Source organism: Pteropus medius, unplaced genomic scaffold (assembly GCF_902729225.1).
Source record: "Pteropus medius unplaced genomic scaffold, Ma_sr-lr_union100, whole genome shotgun sequence".
NCBI lineage: Eukaryota > Metazoa > Chordata > Mammalia > Chiroptera > Pteropodidae > Pteropus > Pteropus medius.
This window is the reverse complement of record NW_024351073.1, coordinates 6,089,910-6,110,760: the sequence shown is the minus strand read 5'-3', so window position 1 is coordinate 6,110,760 and position 20,851 is coordinate 6,089,910. Positions and strand designations below refer to the sequence as shown.

Genomic DNA, 20,851 nt, shown 5'->3' with positions numbered 1-20,851 from the left:
GTTTTCGTTCAATGCCATTTCGTTATAACATTGATGACATGCCAGAGGAACTTAACTCTCGTTTATACCTATTAGCCTATGGTCAAATTGGTTTCGTTCATTATGGGTCATTTCACTGCAGTCCCAAGAATCTATTGACAACAGTTAAGTGAAGACTTACTTTACTTGCTATGTTGCTGTTTGGAATTGTAAGCCCTGGGCGTGGGTCCTGGTTTGAGATGCCTCAAAAAGACTAACCGTGGTCAGCACAGCTGCCGTGGAGCAGCCCAGCTGAAAAGGATGAGCGAAAAGGAGTTAGGATACAACAGGCTTGGTAAAAGCTCTCTGTTGACAGCTGCAGGGAGGTTATCAACATGATGGCAGAGCCAGGAAGTGTAAGTGGCAAATACTTTCAATCACCTTCCACTTTGATACCCTGCAGAGATGGTTTTTCCCAAGATGGGATTCGATACTGAACTTCCTTCCCTTTGATACCAGTTGGCTCCTCAAGGACTTGTTCTGTTAAAGGCTGTGTGACCTCCACTTTTCTGTAGCTGAGTGTCCTTCTTTCTCAAAAGGAAGCTAGAACCACCCCAACCCCCCTTACGGAGACAAGAAGAGGAGAGTTATCTGTAGTACTCGGGAGGCCACTGCAGAGGGCTGGGTTGTATTCAGTTAACGTGATGATAATGATCACTCTTTGCCATCGCGAGTCGTTCTCAGTCACTGTTGTCATACGCTTCTGTTTTTATGAGGTCTGACTGGTTCAATAGCAACCTAAATGGATTGCTCACATTTTCATCAGTTGTTCATCTGCTCATTTATTCAACACGTACTTACGAGCATGCAATACATACCAGGCAGCCGTCTATGCACTGCGGATGCGGGAGAGAACAAAGACCCCTGCGCTCGTAGCATATACATTCTAACTGCAGGTGGGTGATAATCAACCAATAAGTTAATAGGATAAGTGCCATGAGAAAAATAAGTCAGGGAGGGAGGGGCTGGAGCCTTCCCAGGGTAAGAGCAGCGAGGGTGGCCTCACTGAGGAGGTGACACTTGAGTGAAGGTCAGAGGTTGCGAAGGAGGAAATGACGTATATATCTGGGGGACGAGCCTTCCAGGCAGGAGAAACAGCAAGTGCAAAGCCCATCATTCATCACCTATGAATCATAGAATTATTAATATTACTCCTTGTCCTCTCTGTTCTCCAAGTCAAGTACTATCTGGTCACACCTCTTGAATTTGGGTCAGTCTCTCTTACTCAGCTTCCAAAATCTTGTATTCGCCTGTTTCCTAAAGTCTGAAATATTAGATTAAACCATCTACAATTGCCAATATGTAACCCTATTTGTCTCACAAAAATGGCAGCTTCATATGGTTCAACCTAATACATTTGGTAGGGACATGGCTTGGAGGAGGCATTTGATACATATTAATTCTTTCCTCTCTGAGATAGAATATTGTTGATTTAACTTCCATACAAATTTAGGGAGCTGATAGTTGAGACTTTTCTACAAGCGGGCATAAATGGTGGTCACCCAAGTAAATGAAGTGAGAATAGAGAGGAGCTTGGGAAAGAGGAAGACAGTGTATTCTGGAAACTTCCCCCAGGACTGGTCTTTTTTGAGCAGAGTTTTCCCTAAGCATTCAAAATTTAACGGTATTGATAATTTGTTTCAACATTCCTTTATTTTTAAAAATATACTGGGAACCTCAAAAAATAAAAGTGGCCTAGTTCTCTTTAAGACCTCAGTGAGATGCTGGGTCAATTTCACTGACCAGGTGAAAAAATGGAGAAAATAGAGGATTTCTCTGTGACCCTTGGTCCATGTGTGTCAGCATCACCTGCAAATTCTGGGCCTTCTCTTGATTTACTGAGTCAGAATCACTGGGACCTGAGCCAAAGAGCCTGTATTTGAAACACTTGCCCCGACCCCCATGTGCTTTATATAAACTCAAGTTTGCCATCATGTGGCTGGGGAGTTGAATGTGTCATTAGACAGTGGATTTCCCTAGGGAAGGAGTACGGCTGAGGTTAGGGAAAAAGCCAAAGGCATTGATGAATGTGGGGGAATGACTGAGGGTGACAGGGAAGAAGAGTGGAAGAAGAATGTTAGGTGGGCATCGTGACTCTCAAGGAGGCAGTCTCTCCTGTGGGTGGCTGAGTGACAGTGGCTATATCTTGGGCCCACTGTCTTTTCCAGGCCTTTTCCTATCATTCTGTTTGAGCTCCATGGCCACACTGGAAGGTTCTGAGGTGAGCTGAATGATATTGAAACCACCTGACTGCAGAGGACAGGGATAACAAACATGATGCCTCTTGTCCTCACCTGGAGCTCCCTCTTCAGCACCCCATTCCTAGAGCCCCCAGATGGAAACAGCAGATAGCAAACTCCCACATGGTTCTGCTTGATTTAATCCCCAAATCTGTACACTCTGCTTGATGTTGACTTGATAAAAAGTTACTGATGGAGTTTGGCTTCCTAGAATGAAATGTGAGAGCTACTTGTGAAATCCTGACAGTTTATTAATAATTCAGGGTGACCTGTAATCAGGATGAAAATGAGCTTCTTTGTCTGAGTGTGGAAGAGATAATTGATGCATTTGAAATGGGCTTGTTTCACTCCTCTGCCCACTTATTTTGTTTCTAGGACTTATGTGAGTCACGGCCCTGGCGGTGGGCAGAGCCTGTAGGCGGGACAGGAGGTGAGGGCCCTGAGATGGGTTGGGACACGTCAGAGTTTGAGCTCAAGACACCGTGGCTCTAGTCTGCTGATCCCAGTGTGGCCACTCACCGCTGCAACTTAACCTGACTTCCTGGGTGGACTTCTGAAACCCAGGCTTCCGGGCCGGAGTGATCCAGGGACCTGCCCACCTTGTCAAGGCACCATCTCCCACTCATTCATCTATCCCTTGGTTCCAGATAATCCTAGAGTCTCCCTAGCTACAGAGTTCCCTTTCATTTAGAGTCCCTGCTCACAGCTGTTAAAGCCCCATGAGCTACAGCAGAGCCGGCAGCACTGCCCTTGGGCCTGGGCCAAAAAGAGGTTTCTGACCTGAGCTTTGCCTTAGAGGGGCCAGCATGTCATACTCACCAAATCGCAAACACTTCTTCTGCCTTTGTGGTCTACTAAGAAATTCATGGGTGTGTGTTTGTTTTCCTTTTTAAAAGTTGTGCAACCAATTGAGTAAATAAGAATTATCAGAAAGAGAAAATGACATCAAATATGTTGTTCCAACACCAATTCTCCAAGTCTCTGACACCAACTGGGTGTCCTACAATTTAATTCTGACACTACCTAGAGTCAGCACAGACCCCGCAGGTGAGAGGTCAGTCTCACAAGACCACCCCGCTTCAGACACCATTTGCAAGTGGGGTCTGCGGCTACCTGAAGTCCTGCCCGGCCAGCTATAAGGTCAGGGGTTCCCACAGACATAATTCGCAGGAATGACTCACAGAATCCAGGAAAGCATTTTACTTATAATTACCAGTTCATTATGAAGGATTTAACTAAGAATAGCCAAACGAAAGCGATGCATAGGGCGAGGCCTGGGGCATGCTCTCCCAGCATGTTCGCGTGTCCACCACCCCGGAAGCTCGCTGAGTCTCTTTGCTCAAGAGTATTTATTAAAAGGTTTTGCGTTTTTGTTTTTGTTTTTTAACGTCGGTGTGATTGATTAAATCGTTGACCATTGGTAATAGGACTCAAGCTCCTCTCTTCCCTGGAGATGAGATGAGGAGATGAGGCTGAAGGTCCCAAACTCCATAATTTGGGATTATGGAGTTTGGGACCTTCAGGATGGGTGACCAGCTCTCATCCTGAAGCTTTGAAAGGGCTTTGGCATGAGTCCTCTGAGTGGAACCTCAGGTATGTTTGAAAAGGGCTTGTTATAAGTAACACATTCCTGTCACTCAGGAAATTCCAAGGGCTTAGGAACTCAGAGCCAAGAACCAGGGATAAAGATAAAATATGTATTCATCTTTTAAAATTATACCCCAGATATATGCACTGGGCTCCCTAGGCCAGAGGTGGACATTGGTATGAGAATCTGTAAGTTCAGGCTGAGGAGATAAAAATCACAGCCTGGACCTAAGAAAACAGAGTGGCTATTCTGGCTTAAAGGTGGCCACCAAAACACCTGAGGTGTGTCTAGGGGCCCTGGGCAGACCAGGGTCCCTAGAACTGTCCTCCCTTCCTTTGCTCTGCCTGTACGATAGGGTTTTAGAAGGTGTTTAGAATCGCCTGCAGACTTTGAGTTGGAGAAGTGAGAGATGGGGAGGGGGACCAGCCTGTCTCGACACCATAGGAGCTTGGCCAGGTTAGTCTCCTTCATGGATTTTGGTTCAGTCATCACCCAGGAGTGTTGCGTTTGGGCCACCATGTTCTCAGGAGGCAGGGCTGGCCCAGGGTGGCTCATTTAGCCTCTCAGTCACAAGGGTGGTCCTTGGGGAGTAGGCTGGGCTGAGGATGTAGCTTGTTTGACAACTTTTAAACACTAAGACGTTTGGTATATGGATCTTTAATTGTACTCTCATTTCAGGTTCCACAAATACTAGCGGCAAGCCTAAGCAAGCATCTCTCTGGGGCCAGAATGTGAAGGAAAGACACCAACCTCTTGCCTGATAGAAAAGAACCTTAGGCAGCTTTAGAGAAACCTGGCATATGCCTCCCTTGACTGCCTGGGCTGCAACAGGCTGGGATTAGCACAGACAGGAGGATCAGGAGGAGGGATCCATCCAGTCTACTCGCAGATGGCCCCAGCTGTGCCCCTGGTCTCTTGTCTTGGTGGGCGGATAGGACAGGACACTGTCTCTGCATTTCAGCCTCTTTGGTATTCTGCTCCTCACATCCACTTCTTAACCCCAACACACACACCCTACTACATTCTCTATTCCAGATAGGCCGCTTTTACGCCCCTAAGCACGACCTGTGCATTCTCACCTCCACCTCCTCCTCCTCCTTCCCCTCCTCCCACCCCTTACATTAGCTGCCTCTTCCACCAAGTTCCAGCTTCTTGACCACACATGTCTCCTATGAATGGATGAATAAAAGATTATTTCGATAAAGTGATTAAATTCTTACGATGTACAAGGCACTGTGCTAGACATTGAAATTCTCAGAACATGTTTTTCCTACCAGACACCTGCCGAGTGAGATCGGGGAGAGCAGAGGTTTAGATGCCACTGTGGGTGATCAGATGGGGCCTCAGGAGGTGGCATTTGGTGGTGATGGGGGATGGGTCAGTCATAGTTCAACATCTGACCTTCAGCTTGGCAGCTTCAGAAACTGAATTTTATCAATTTAGAGAAATTGACTTATACTAACCAAACTCACAGGAAATAGATATACAAACCAGAATGTCAATTTATTATATTTCCAGCAGTACTTTATCAGCTGATGGTGATTTTGTATAGTGTGGTGAATGATTTTTGTCTTTTGCAAAGTAGTAGAAAAAGCACATGCATATTTTTGTCTTTGCCTGCCTCCTCTGGGCTCTACGAAGAGCAACTGATGGCTTTTCCCATGTTTCTTCCTCAGGAGATCAATTCTGTCACTTGTGCCTCAGCTGGCTTTCACAGGTTGGCACAGCTAGGCTAGATTTCCAATTCCAACTCTTACTGCTTTGGCTAGGGGGATGAGCACAGATTTTGTCAATGTTCCATGAACTGAAGCCAAAAGTTATATACTGGTATGAATAAGCTTAGGTAGTAAATTTTACAAATGTCCTTCAAACATATTTTTTCCTTGAGACATTGGTGACTGCTGTTCTTTGCAAGGGAAGGTTAGCAGAAGCTAACACAAATGAATATAGAGCAAACACATACTAACAGACGGTCCTTCTGCTTCACTCAGACGCGTGTGTGCACGATTTTCATAGCATGTTAACAGTATGCAGTGAATTAACATTCCTAAGCCCATTTAATAAATACAAGTAGATTTAGGGTAGTTTGGCTAAATCATAATTCAAATGTTGGAATTAAATATGAATATTTCAAAATATTTCTCTAAGAGAACATCGCTGCCAGTGTCTTATCTCCCTGGCCACATCTGATATTACATAGCCTGAGGTGACTTCTACGGGTGGCGGATCCCATCCATCTGCTGATCTTATTAATGAAGGGAACAGAGGTTATCAATGCTGCTGTGTTCCCTTTTTCCTATTCCACCCTAAAATGATGGCCTGCTACGGAGAATTTGTGTTTTGTTTTTGCCTGCCCAGCTTCCCTCCTGTTCTTACCCTCCAAGGAGGGTTCTGTCATTGACAAGGCCATTTGTGGGGTTTAAGTTGCCAATTAAGAGTAGTTAGAGGGACTTGGGCCTGGAGATGAATAGGGAAGGGTTGGGTTCCTAAAACCTTGTTGGAAGAACTGGGGTTTCAGAAAATTTACCCTTTCTGAATGTGGGACAACAAGAAAGGAGTTTTGAGTTGCATTCTGTCACGTTCTTTGAGAAAGACCAGCAAACTTTGAATTACTTCCCATTTGCTTTTGGTTGTGGGGCTCAAGTCTTTTGAGAGACCGTGTTAAGATTAGGCTAGGAGATGATTTTCTCCCTGTGGGTGATCTTTCCAAACTCTGATCGCTTGTTATTCTGATTCTCTGTTCAATAACTATTCTGCTTTGTGGTGCCTTTTGAATTATTCTTTTTTACTGTATTTTTGCTTTTGAATGTCTCTTTTTAGATGTTTGGATTAGCTCTCTGCTGGATGGCAAACTCCTTGAGGGTGGCGACTTGTCTTAATACTTCTTTGAATTGACCGTAGCTTAAAGCACAGTGCTAGTTGTATAATGGGAAGTCAATAAAATCTTTATAAACAAGTGAATGAATGCTGGAACCAGAGAATTACACTAGGTTTCCACTGTTTCACATACACTGTCTTACATGGCAGGAGAACAGCTCTGGTTCACCAAAGACCCTGGACAAGGTCATGACAAACCAGACATAGTCCAGAGGATCACCTGCCAAATAACCTGCTAAGACCCTCCAGAAGATCCTTCTTTGTTTTCTTGGACAGAGTGGATATTTTCTCTTCCTACTTAGGACCTCAGAAGTCATGAACAAAGCTTAGCAAATGCATCTTGAGGGAAGCTGCATTTGGAATTATGCTGTATAATGTATATATTTATGAACCTAGGAATACTATGGACAAATAACAAGATTTCAGCTTGATGATTATCTTAAAAAAAAACAAAATCCCTACAAAAATCTTTATAACGGAGGCCCACAGCTCTACTACCTTCATTTCCAATCTCCCTAACTCCCAGTAATCTGACAGTTTAGTTTAAAAATAACCTGCTTTCTCCCAGAGTTGTATCTTCCTGAGAGGAAACGATTCTCAGCTAGCATCTTCCTTCTATACCTGCTGAGGTTCAGACACCCATTCAGCTGAGCTAATTCTCAACCAGCAGACAAATGAAGAAGTTTCCTTAATGTTCTGCTCTTTAGTGGATCATAAAAGCATAAAGGGCGATTGCCTCCTCCGCAATACATAACTCATCCATTTTTCAATTCACAAGGGCCAGAGAGAGCTAATTTAATCTCATGCTTCATTAGTTTATCTGTTGTCTGAAATCAAGAACAGATGCAGGACAATCAGCCGAAAACAAATTGTCATTTTGTGCAGCTGTGGATTTAAGCGGATCCCCTGGAGCTCTGCCCACTGGACTTCTTTTGCCATTATTTCCACCGAGTTAGAGAAAGGTGTTCTCCCTTATTAGCTAATCAGCACTCATTGTCTGCCACTCTAATTTCTCCTCAAGAGGACCTTCTTTCCTGTTGAAACTTGCTGCTGATTTTCATTTTTTACACCACATTTATTGGGGGTAAAAAAATAACAGCATAATTTTCAGGTCTACAAGATTATAATTTGACATGTGTTAGACTTTAAATAGGAAATACCAGCCCTGTGTGCTGCTAGTGAAGTTGTCTCTTCCCAAAGACAGCCACCAGGGGGCAGCCCACACTACTAGGCCCAGGTTTGTGACCCAGGCAGTGACTATGACCTGGGGACAGATTTGAGATGAAGCAAAACCGGAGAGGTTCAGGAAAGGGAGGCGATTAGGAAACCAGAACTCCCCTCGCCCTGGAAGAACCCAAGCAGCAGTGTCCAGAAATGCATCACGAAGAGGCCGTGAGGGAAGTGGAGATGTGAGCTTGCTAGGCTGGTGCCTGGGCTGTGGGGGCGTGGAGGGCACCCAGGGCCGGGCTTGCTGTCCCCAAATTCCTCCTCACTGAGGGTTGATAATATTTCATTCCCTCGAATCCAGAAAGCTGTGGTTCTTGTTCCTGTGAGTATTGATAGTATCTGCGTTTAATACTTTGGGAGTGGAGAGTACAGGTGTGCCTGAGATTCTGAACCCCTCAGTGCTCAGTGGCTACACCTGGTCTCCTCTGGCCACTAGAGGTCTTAGATGATTGCAGTGGACCACATGTATATGGTCTTCTGTGTTCCGTACGTGAAGAGGTTGGGAAAAGTCATTTTAACCAACCCTTCTCCTGATGGACAAGGATCAGATTTAATCCCAAGGAAATAGGGTTCACATCGGAAATGTGAGGCATTAAATTTGTGATCAGGAGATTCTCTAAGGGGCTCAGAGGGCAGGCTGAACATCTGGGAAACTAGAGGTCAGAATCCAGGGAGTAGCCTGGGAAATGAGCATGACGGACCAGTAGGAAGAATGGAGCTTGATACCGAGCCATCTGTACTCATCCCTCTGACGCCAAGTAACCACCTTGGACTCTGTCCCAACCAAGGCCAGACTGTGAGAGCAGGTAAATCCTGGCCTGCAGAAGAACCAAGCAAGCACCCTAGGTTCAAATGCGACATGTAGAAACACCTGATTTGATAAGGAGGCAGCACGTCCAGAGTCACTGTCCACTCTTTCTTTTCTACGGCGACATCAGATGTCGCCCTTGAGATCATATTTTGTATCCTTTCATCTCCCAATTATCTTAGTTTGGGTTCCCCAAAAGCAGAGCCGAGACAAGGACTTGGATGCGAGTACTTTATTTGGGAGGTGATCTCAGCAAACAGAAGTGAGGGAGCCGGGAGTGAGACAGGGAGGGAGGAAAAGCCAACCTCAGAGTGTGTTACAGAGGTTGCTGCTGTGGGCAACTGAGGCTCAACCGTGCCAGGACCTCCTGAGAAGCATGCGGCATCCTCCTGCTTTGTGAGCCTGGAGGATGGCGGGGCGGGGGCGGTGGTCAGAACATTTATCCGCTACTTATCTCCCATTGGTTGAGAGTTGCCCCTGGCAGTCTTCACTCCCCTGCACATGAGGGTGGTCTGGAGCAGAAAGCAAACGGATGCATGGCCGTGCGTGGGCACCTGAGGTGTCCGCTCTATCAAGCGAGGCTAGCTTAGAGCAGCTGTTCTCAAAGTGGGATTCCCAAGATGAGCAGCAACAGATTGATCACCTGGAAACTTAGTAGAAACACAAATTCTTGGCTCTGAGTCAGAAATTCTGGGGTTGGAGCCTCGTCTTATCTCACCTGCCCTTTCTAGTCAATCTCCACTCCCACCCAACCCCTAGGGGCAATAGCTATTCTGATTTTTTTTTTCCAATATAAATTGATTTTGCCTACTTTCAAATTTCATTAAAAAAACACGTAGTATGTATTCTTTTGGGCAAAAGTTCTTGCACTCAGCACGTCTTGAGGGTCTTACATACTGTCACACGTATCAATACTTCATTTCCTTTTTATTGCTGAGCAGTATTGCATCGTATAAATACATCACAGTTTGTTGATGAATGGACACCAGGGCTGTTTCCAGTGTTTTGACTATTTTGATAAAGCTGTATGAGCATTCTTGTATGAGCTTGTAGACTGGTGCTGTGCTTCTTGCAGGCTTATGATGATAAAATACAATATGAATGCTTTTCCCCCCAACCCCCGTGGTTGTATAATATCCCGCTTTGTGGAGATCACGTGAGCCCAGTGTTCTGGCAAACTTTAGCAATGCAAATCAAAGCCTTCTTGTACTTGCAAACACCAGACAGCACTTCAGCACTGCACTTGGAGGCCACTTGAAACAGCAAAATCACCAACAAAAAGCATTTACATACCAAAAACATGACACTAACTCAGTTGTGAAAAGGATACTAGTTTACAGTATGAAAGCTGAAATAAGCAGAGCAGGCAAAGCTGGGAACATGCACGAGGGTGACTCACATTTTTTGCAGCTCTGCACATATCTGTGAGCGTTCCACTAGTATCGATTTTGGAGTTATAAATAAATTTTAACAAATAGGCAATTTTGCAAATATAGAATTTGAATAATGAAGTTCTACTGTAGGTAGAACTTGGAACTTGGCACATGTGGTGGTTTTTTAATCATAGTCCCAATTGTTTGTCACTTTTTCCATTGAGGTGGGTTTGTTTCCTGTCCCCTTGAATATCCAGAGAGACCCCAGTTTTGTGAGTTCACTGATTTGTACAAAGGTAACTGGACATTTTAAAGGGAGAATGAGAAAGTAGGGAGGAAGAGTGAGAAGGGGGATGGAGCAGAGTCCGAAAGTGAAAAATTATTAAAATCAGGTAAGAGGGTTGGTCAATGTCCATGTGATTAGGTCATTTGTGTCTGCTAACTGGCATCTGTCAAAGTTGGGCTTCTACCTTCCCACAGAGGCTGGGGGACAGCCTCTTTTCTGATGATAGCATTTCAAAGGAATGACTTTCAGGTCCTTGAGAGAAACAATCCTGGGTTGTAGGGGATATATACACATCTCGAAGGGACAGAGAAAGGATTTACAATACTTCATAAGTTTTTAATAAATGCTCTAAGAAAAGGAAAATCAGGGGCCCAGCATCAAATGTTGGTTGGGACAAATGCTAAATTCTCTTGTCATGGTTGATCTTTCCAGACAGAAACTCAAGGCAGACTGCATCATCCCAGGGACATGGCCTTGGGTTGCTATGGTGACGTCTCTTAGTGCAGGGCAAAGTTTGGGCAGAATCATTCATGTCAAGTTTTTGCAGTTCTCAACATCAGGGAGCAGAGACACTCTGTCCCTCTGGGTCCTGCCTGAATCCCTGACCCACAGAATCGGTGAGCACAACAAAGTGGTGGCTCTTTTTACACCACTAAGTTTGGGGGTAGGTTGGGTTGCAGTGATAGTAAGAGGAACCTTGCAGCTTATCGCCTTTGGTAGAAGCAGCTACCCGACCCCCTGCCTCTGACCAGTGTAAACAAACCAGCCAGTTAAAATGCCTTGGATGGATTGCTCATTCCATCCTCAGAGTCATGGTCTGAAGAACACCTGGCAATTAGCTGCTGTGGGTTGAAACCGGAAGAGTAGCATTTTTTACTTTGCATCCTGCTCATAGGTGAGATGCAGGATCACGTGATGGTGGTGGGGCTAAGGGATGGAGTGGAAAAAGCGAGTCAGCAGCCATCAACACTTTATTGACTATGCCAGGAAAAATGGGTTAGCAAATAGCGAGCCTTCAGGAAGGACTGCAGTGAGAAACTGTGTAGGAGGGGAGGGACAGAGGGTGATGTCCAGTGGGATTTTCAAGTGGCCAGATTATATATTATCATGCCATAGAATATCAGAGCAAATCTGACCTCAGAGAGCACTGAATCCAGAGTTAAGCATTTCTACCCAAGAACCACTGAGGCAAGGAAGAGGCCCAGGGGCTTCACTGAAGTGGCCCCTATGGTTGAGGAAATGCCCTCGAAGTTTCCTATCTTATTTTAAAAATTTATACTCCATACTCTCCCGTATGTATTTTATTTACAAAATGCTTCCTTCTTCCAGTTTGAATCAAGTTGATGATTCGGAAACTGCATCATGTTTTCCTTGTGGTTTTTCACATCCCTTGGGCACTTCGACTTAGACCAGCACCCTTTCTTCACAAGCAGAGTTGTCCGTATATCCATTCATTCGACTCTACTAGGCACCCTCTCCATGCCAGGCACGGCATGGCAGTGAGAACTGGGGGTATAATGATGAATAAGGAACGACTTGTGCCATCAGGGAACTCATTGCCCATTGGAAGAGACAGACAGAAATATAAGTAACTGATTGCCCAAGACTTACCCAAAGTCCACAGTTTGGAGGTGGTGGAACTGAGGTTAGCACCCAGTTCTGCCCCCAGTTTAGTTGGCTTGCTTTCCATCATACTGCCTCTCCGAACACTGGGGAAAATCTCAGAAAGAGGACAAGCAGCGGGCATTAGTGAAGTGGAAATATGGACTCCTTAGTTTTACTCTCTGGATCCTGTGGAGAAATCCTGTGCTTTCACAAATACTGTTAGTTACTGTTGTAATTAATTGTTCATTACTGGTTTTGATGGTTAGTTTTGCTCTCTGTGTTGGTTCTAAATGGCTAAGTTCAGTTTCTAGGATAAGCTTCCTTCTCTTAGTTGCTAAAAGACCTTTATTTGTTTCCCTTAGCTCCTTAACTTGGCATCGATTTAATCAATTCATTTTTATTGAGCACATACTATGTACCAGGCAGAGGACAAGGTTCCAGGAATAGAAATGCCAAACAATATGTTCCCTCTCCTCAAAAAGTTGCATCTAGAGGAGTAGCATATAGGCAAAAATATTGTTAGCAGGTCCTTCGCAGCCTGGGGTTAAGAATACAATGTTAGTGATAGTAAAGAGTTTTCCCCTGGTTTTGCTCCCTCCTGCCCTGAGGGAATTCCAGCCCCTGCAGATTCCTCTCCAATATTTCTGGGAGCAACAACAGAACGCCTCTGGTGGACTAGTTCTCTCACAGTCTTTCTCTCGGGAAGCATTATCATCCTGTCCGGGCACAGCTGACTGTGGGGATGTTTCCCTTTGCTCTAGGAATCAAAGAGGAAGCTGTGGAGTGGTGCCAGGGCCACCACAGCTGGCATTGGGGCAGGAGAGCCTTCAGCTGGCTGATGCCTGATGTCAGGCTCCAGCTGGACTGTGCTGCCTTTTTGGGACTCCACTGATGTTACCTTGGCCCCAGGCACCATATCCTGTCATTCATTGTGAAGGCTGCAGGTACCATCACCAAGGAGCTCTAGTTCTGGCAACATCCTACTAAGTTGGAGATGGGGGTGAGCCAGGCTCTACAACTAAAGGGAGAGGGCAATGCTCAGTGGGGGCGTGAGCACAGATGGCAGGGCCACTCTCTCATTAACTTCTGTGTCTCGCTTTTACACGACTTCTTCCAAGTCCTGTTATTATGACCTTAAAAAAATCACACCATCATTTAGTATTTATGAGAAAGGAACGATTTTCAGATAATGCTTTCTCCATCGGCCATCTCTTCTTTTCATGCTAATCTTACCTCTCTCCCATATAAATAAGAGCACTCCATTCCCAGGGTGGATAGTATTGGGAAATTCCTTTAGGACCTTTACGGTTCCCTATTAAGTGCTCATCTCTGTGCAGGAGGGAATGCTGTTATTGATGATGTTTGATGTTTGATAATTGTACTGAGGTTAGTGCATTGAGTAATCTCTCTCTCTCTCTCTCTCTCTCTCTCTCTCTCTCTCTTTCTCTTTCTCTTGTCTCTCTCTCCCCCCTCCCGCTTCTTCCCCATCTTATCCCACTCCCAACTCCCTTCCTCTTAAACCTAAACCCTGGAGGTGTGGAGACAGGTGGGAAAGCTCTTTTCCATTTGTATTCAAGATATGCTCTCTAAGACTTCATCATTTGTAAAGCTGTTATTTTGATCTGGCTGATTCTATTCTTTGGTTAGAAACCTCAGTTGGAGGAGGATGTTTATTCCAACCCTCTAACATGTTACTTTTCCATTTTGCTTGCTTTTGGTTTATTGCCCCTGGCTCTAGGGTTGGGACACCTGGGGTACCAGGGGCTGGTCCAAGACTCTTGGAGCGATCTTCCTTTCCCTCCAATATTAAGTTGCTTTTATCAAGCTGGTGTGCTTTGCATCCTGATATATTATTTTCTTCTTTGGAAGTTTTCTGATCTACCTCATCAGTCCTTTTATGAGGTCTGAATTTTAAAGAGTAAGCTAGTTTCACCCTACCCAGGAACTCTGGTACTCATTCCAAGGTGATAACTGTTCCAGTGCAGAGTTTTTCACCTTCAAAACTATTGATATTTTGAACTAGAGAATTCTTTGTTGCAGGGAGGAGCTGTCCTGTAGAATGTTAGCAGCCTCCTTGGCTTCTCCTCACTAGATGTCAGTAGCACTCCCTCCTCCCCCACCAGTTGGGAAAACCAAAAATGTCTGCAGACATTGTCACATACCCTGGATTAAGAACTATTCTATAGGAAAATGAACAAAGCGAAGAAGGAGCAGAGAAGTGCCTTAGTCTTTCTGGCAGGGTCAGTGGAGGCTTCTCAGGGGAAGTAGCATTTTGAGCTGAGCTTTGTAGGATGTTACCTAGCGGTCACAGAAGAGTTTTTAAGGTAAAAAAAGGAGGTGTTCATGGCCTCCTGTGATGTCTTCTTGACCGAAAGCAGATTCCTACCACCCTGTGTGCCCTCGAACGTTTTAGGAACCGCCAACAGAGGCCTGGCTCCTCCCTGTCTCAATGCTTTTCCTCATTCCACACGAGTGGGTTCCATGTCCATACATCCAAACTCTGCCTTTGCTGGTTGCACATACTACGCCGTGTACCATCTTTGAAAAAGCATTAGATTTCCAAAGCAAATTCCTCTAGATGGGAGTTACTTTCTCTTCAGCATCATGTCTACACTTTGGATAAGATGAAGGAGTAGGTAGGTTATGCTGTAAGTTGTAAGTCTGATACACTGGATCTAGTATTGTGGAGAATTTTAGGCAACACTTCAGATTATCATCTGATAGTTTGTCAGTTGTTGCATAATCATTCATGAGAAGAGACCTAGGTTCTACCTCGCCTGGGATATGACTCATTTATTGACATACTGATCTAGGGGTGGAGTAGGAGGTAATCTGCAAAGGGTGTGGGAGGAAGAAATTGACAGCATCCTCCTCTGGGTTGCTAAACTCCAGGGTACCACCGGTGGGGGGTGGGGGGGGAAGTCTCACAGCAGGGATAAATGAATCACATGGAAACATCAATGAGTTTGCCCATTTATTGATGCCATACAATGGCAGGCTATGATTACAGTCTGCTTTTAAATATTGGGGTACCCAGTAGGGTACTCCTTGAGGCTGGGCCTGGCAAAGCAGCATAGAGATGCAGAGAGGGCAATGGGTTGGGCCATATACATCATATAACCACTTTGGAGGATAATAATAGGTAGAATTGTGCTTCCCCAACCATGTTTTTTAGTGGTATAACTTAAAATAATAATACTAACAATATTAGAATTAGCAATACAAAAACCAGGAATAGCATCAAATATGTTAGCTAAGTTGTAGCACCAGACAGTTCATGTTACGTGGTCTCTTGAAAGTGACTCTCCGTGCACTGTGTGCGAGACACAGTCCCAGGACTTCATCTTCATGTCAGAAGCGAGAAGAACTGAGCCCTGCAATCTCTGGGGTGGCAATGTGTAGCTTTGGAGGATTTTAGCCAATTGGAAAATTATGATCTGAAACAATCTAAATCCCTCACGTTATTTCAGAAACTTGAGTTATCAAAAACGTTCACTAAATATCTGAAAGCATCACATTGGGATGACTCCACCAAGGAGAGACTTGGGTGTTGGGAGATTGGATGGAGGTATGCTCTTGTTTAAGAAAACCCATCATAAAACAAGTCAGTCCTACGAAGAGGCAGTTGTTTGTGTCATGAAATGATTTCCTATTTTAGAAAAGGATTCACTAGTCTCTTGAAATATTGTTTTCTCACCGTGTTGAATTACGTTACGTTAATGTTCAAGAATTAACTCAACTTTCCAGAGAAGAGCTAACTCTTGTCACTGTGAAAGGCAATGTAAACCAAACTGAGTTTGAGAACCTTAGTGTATTTGAGCACCAGGCCCTGTGGCGGCCCTCTCTGGTTCATGACAGACATGTATCCAGTGTCTCTTGTTACACTTCTCACTTGCTTGTTCAAGTTGGGAAGGAAGGAAGGACATGAATGAAATAAACCAACAATGCTGCTTCATGTTGGCCCCTGTGAGCACCAAAGAAACAGCAAAGACACCATCTATGTTCTTGTCTTCAGTCTCCCTGTTAATCTGAGCCTCCTCTCTTATTACAAGCATCAGGTCCTGTCAAAACCCTGATGATCCAAAGCTGAGTGATTGTCAAGGCAACGACCATATCAGACAACTCCAATAGCAAGTGCTATCTTTATCCTGGGGTCCAGACTGACAGATGCCACACAACTGTCTTACAGGACAGCCTCAATACAGGAAGTGCATGTCCATGATGCATGAATAGGGGCCAATATTCTCCTTTTGAGAAACTGGAGAAAGGCCTAGAATGGAGCCTTACATTTCTACCATCTTCGCCACGTGGGTCATAAATAACATTTTTGTATTTTGGGAAATCCTGCCTAGTTTGTTGAGGTCAGTAGGAAGCCGAGTTTGTTCCTGAGTTTTTCAGACTGGTCATATCAGGTCTGATGAAATGTATAACCCTATGATAGTACAGTACAGATTCAATCCATCCGGTTTACTAAATTAATCCCCCTGAAAGCCTACACTATACTTTAAGGACAGTCTTTGCGAATTGCAGCATTAGAAAAAAATCAGGTTCTCCTCCACTCGTGTCACTAACAATTTAAGCATCTTCTCTCTAAAACTATTATTTCACCAGAGATTGTACTGGCCAGCAATGTTTATATTTAAAGACAGAGAATACAAGACTGTAATTATTATCTAGAAATAAATTCCCTGGCTTTAGGTAAACTTTCCTCCCATTTCTGGTCGATCTTAAATTTCATTCCAACCCCAGTGTTTTATGTTCCACAGAAATTTATCAGAATAGTATACATTGATGGCTTGAAAAAATAAAAAGCACATAATATAAAAATTTTAAGCTTCTGGTATCCAAGCAGAACTGGCATTGGCCAGCAACACCATTATACATTTAACGGAAGATGTATAAGGACTTGCCCATTTGTACATCTACTTATACGTTTATATTAGTTCTGCCACCATCTAGATGTTAGCACCATTTTTCGATAGCACCATTCTGCTGAAAGGATAGATAATTCAAGGGAGATATGGGACACTGTGCTCCACGGTGAACATTAACTGCACCTGTGCTTGAATCTGAAACTATGCCACCCCATTACATGAAGGCCACATCCCTCCCTTCCCCTCTGTCAAGAGCTGATTCTGAGAGTTTCTTCCCGTTGAAGCTCCTCCCACTCCGTTCTCTCTTCCCGACACCCCCTCCCCCCCACCCCGCCCGCCCCATCCAGTTCATGTAAATGCCTAACCTTAGAAACCAGGAAATTTGCTTTGAATTTGAGACCACTGTTTGGGCTCCTGATGGGTAGTGGGAAGATTTAGAACAAACCTTTTATTTCAATTTTTTGGACTCCCCCTGCCTGGCCTGCTCCCTGCGGGTAAAAGACCCTCAAAAGTAACTACTAGGTGCACTTTACATAGGTCATCTTTACCCCACTTTTGAGAAGTTTTTTTTTTTTTTCTTCCAGGCTACAAATTTGTACTAAGTTCTTGTACTTAAATCAATTTACCTCCTTCTTTGGAATATTTCCTCAGGAACACCATTTTCCAACCTGAGCTGATTGATGACTCAGGCAGGGACTATTGCTAGACAGGGAAAGTCAGACAGGAAGACTCATTTGCTTTTTTGCAAAGGAATGGGAAGAATAAAGGCCCATGTTCCCTTTCTTTTATAGTTGCCCCTTGAACAATGCAGGGGTTGGGATGCCGAACCCCGTGCAGTTGAAAATCCACATATAACTTTTGACTCCCCCAAATGTAAATTATCCCATGGTATCCATGGGGTATTAGTTCCAGAACCCCCGCCAACAGATACCAAAATGCGTGGATGCTCAAGACCCCTATATAAAATGGCGTAGATCAATGCACATAGCCAGCCCTCCACATCCACGGACTCCCAACGGTGAATGGAAAACAGTAAAGCTGTTAATTGAAAACATCTGCGTGTAAGTGGACCCATGCAGTTCAAGCCTGTGTTGTTCAAGGGTCAACTGTACTAGCAAGAAATTGACTTCTGTTCATTTGCTTTTTAAGAGAGTTCATGCAAATTATCCTTGGGTCAGAAGTGTCTTCTGTGTAACTAACCTAAATCCCTTAGGTTTCCTAAATCTTAGTTTCTGCCTGTTTCCTCTTATTCTAGTGTGTCTAGGTGGGCATGGGAGTCTGAAGAGCCCAAAGGTCCACTCTACAGGGATTAGGGACAGACTGACAGATGTAGCCAGCACTTTCTCTTCTTCCCTAGTTGAATACTAGGTGAAGAAAGTGGTCCTCTGTCTGAATGAATTAAAGGAATGTTCCTAAAAGTTCACCCATGACATTTTAAACAGCAGCTGCCCTGAACAGAGTGGCAGAGAGAGAGAGGAAAAAAGAATGATTCTCCCAAGGTCAGTTAACAAGATTCTTTGTTTCCTGAATAAGTGTGGCTTTGTTTCTTGATACTTTTGAGGTAGTATGGGAAAAATCTGGTCTCTTTGTTTTTCTCTTTGGGTAGGGGGAGACATCATTTCATAGACTTGCCTAGTCTGGCACCTTTCCTAGGAGCTAGACCCAGGAGATGCCTAATTCTCCTAGGTATCTCACCTGCCCATCAGGGAACAGCAAGTGTTACAGTCCCACGCCTCCTGTGAGGGACATTTTCTGGCCAATGAAACACAGTGGATTTTGTTTTGTTATGACCCAAAGTTGGACCTGAAATGCACAGAATAAAATCTCCATGAAGTGGTCCCTGGGGCTAGAACAGGTCACTGTCAGTAGGCTGCAGCAGTCTATGGTGGCAGGTGGCTTTCTCCTGGATTTAGAATGCTTTAGGGTTTTTGAGTGACTGTGGCTTTCTCAAAGGCCTTCGGGTGTGGACGACGTGTGTCTGGGAGCATGAAAGGCAGCACTGAGCCCGCACGGTGGGCACGGAACATTTCTTCATGGTTTTCAGTGTCTGGCAGAAACTGGCTGATAAGTTGTCCTTGGTGCAAAGCCCATCTGTGGGAGGAGATAAAAGTAAAGAAACACCAAAGATTATCCTTGTAAGTAACTGAGCACAACTTTTACTAATGGAAGACTTTTTATGTTATATGGCTACCAAGAAAGGCTCCATAACAGTCCATAATAATAAACTGAACATTTATTATGTATTGGTGCAAACTGTTTGTTAAACTGAATTATCACTTAGGATTCTTCACTCTCGTGTAGCAGTGTTAAACATTCCCACCCTTGCCGTGGCCACCTGGTGGGTGGTGGATATTTCCGTACTTCTCGACTTTGGGTTCAGCCCTATGATTTGTGTTAGACAATGGGATGTTAGTAGACATGATCCTTGTGGGGTCTTGGAATGTGCAGAGGATGAGACTGCTCCGACAAGCTTCTGCCATCACCAGGAGAACAACCTGGCTCATGCAGCCACTGAACCAAGGAAGATAAGAGACTTAAGAAGTTGACCTAGACCCAACCTACAGCTTGCAGCCAAGGCCTAGATAGATCAGCTGAACCTTAGCTGACCCCAGTACGTGAGTATAGTTTTAAAGCCCCGAGTTTAGAGGTGTTTCGATGTGCAATGCTGTTACTCAACAGCTGAATGCAATGTTTTACAAGCGTCGCTTCATTTAATCTTCACAGCAGTACTGTCAGGTAAATACAACTGTTTTTGCTTTGTTTTGTTTTGTCTTACAAGTGAGGAGTGTGAGGCCTCCAGAAGTTAAGAACTTGCATGTTATCCGGCTGATAAGTGAGTGGCACAGCTAGATCTAGACACAGGCGGTACTGACCCCAGATGTCTTCCTGTTATCAGTCATACCACTCAGAGTGCCATGCCATCACCCAGTTAGCCAGCTAACCAGTGCATCCTGAGTATCCTTCAGCAGTGAGCAGTGTCACTGCTTCAGAAATGTCCCATGGAGATAAAGGCAGCAGACATATACCAATAATTCCCATAATAAGTATACAATTAGTTACCTGGGTTCTAATCTTCATTCTACTGGTAACTAGCTCTGGGCAAGTAAGTCCTTTAATTTTGGGGGGGCCCTGCTCTCCTCATACCTGAAGCAGGGGATGAGACTAGATGTCTCAGGAACCACCACCACACACGTGCTATGGGTGGGAGGGACTCAGACTGCACTGGCCCAGAAACTCCCGATCTGGAATTCAGTGAGGCCCGCAGAACAGATCTTTCTTCTACAAAGTGAAATTATCTCAAACTTTGCTTGAGTGTCTCTCAGAGCTCTGGTTGTCTGTCTTTCTCTTTTACAGAAAAGATTTGAATAGTCCTGAAGAAAAGCCTTTTCACAAACAGGCTACTGTCCTTTATAAAGAGAAATGTCAGTAAAAGTAGAATTTGAGATAATATCCTCTTCACTCAAAAACTGTGACAGTATTTTTGCCTCTCTGCTTTTTCACCTTCAGGTCATAAAGGCAAAAAATACTTTTTATCTCCTCAGAACACATTATCCCCTTGATGATGCCTTGTTTTTTTTTTTTCCCCCCTTCTTTTTTTTAATGGAGAAATAAATGTCTTCTGTTATCTGTCAAATCCCATTTTGCGAGCAATAGGTAACATGTAATGCTCCTAGAATCCCAAATCTCTTCATTGCTCAGCCTTTTCTTCCCCAGGCCTCTTCTTACACCTCTGACATTTCAGAGAGAGGGTGTGTTTCAGCCAAGTATTCTTACTGTGGAAAGGAATTTGAGCTCTTCGTCTCCCACATCCCCACCATAGCAGCAGGCATTCTCCATGGGGCCTGGGCTGTGGGTCATGCGGACTGCTGTTCAGAATAAGGCAAGGTTTCCTTCCTACGCTTCTGGCTTTGGAACAGGGCCCAGCAAGGAAGCCTGGGTGACAGGGCTGTTCCAA

The 20,851-nt window shown here is 44.5% G+C and overlaps 1 protein-coding gene across 1 annotated transcript in view; it reads right to left on the bottom strand.

The window, feature by feature from the left end:
- Positions 1-17,318: 17,318 nt before the first annotated feature.
- The window catches only part of ADAMTS12 (ADAM metallopeptidase with thrombospondin type 1 motif 12), a 260,943-nt gene continuing 257,410 nt past the window's right edge, over positions 17,319-20,851 (bottom strand). The window contains exon 24 of the mRNA XM_039842527.1: positions 17,319-18,987. Coding sequence (XP_039698461.1) covers positions 18,806-18,987 — 182 coding nt within the window. The 3' untranslated portion in view covers positions 17,319-18,805. The remainder of the gene's footprint in view (positions 18,988-20,851) is intronic.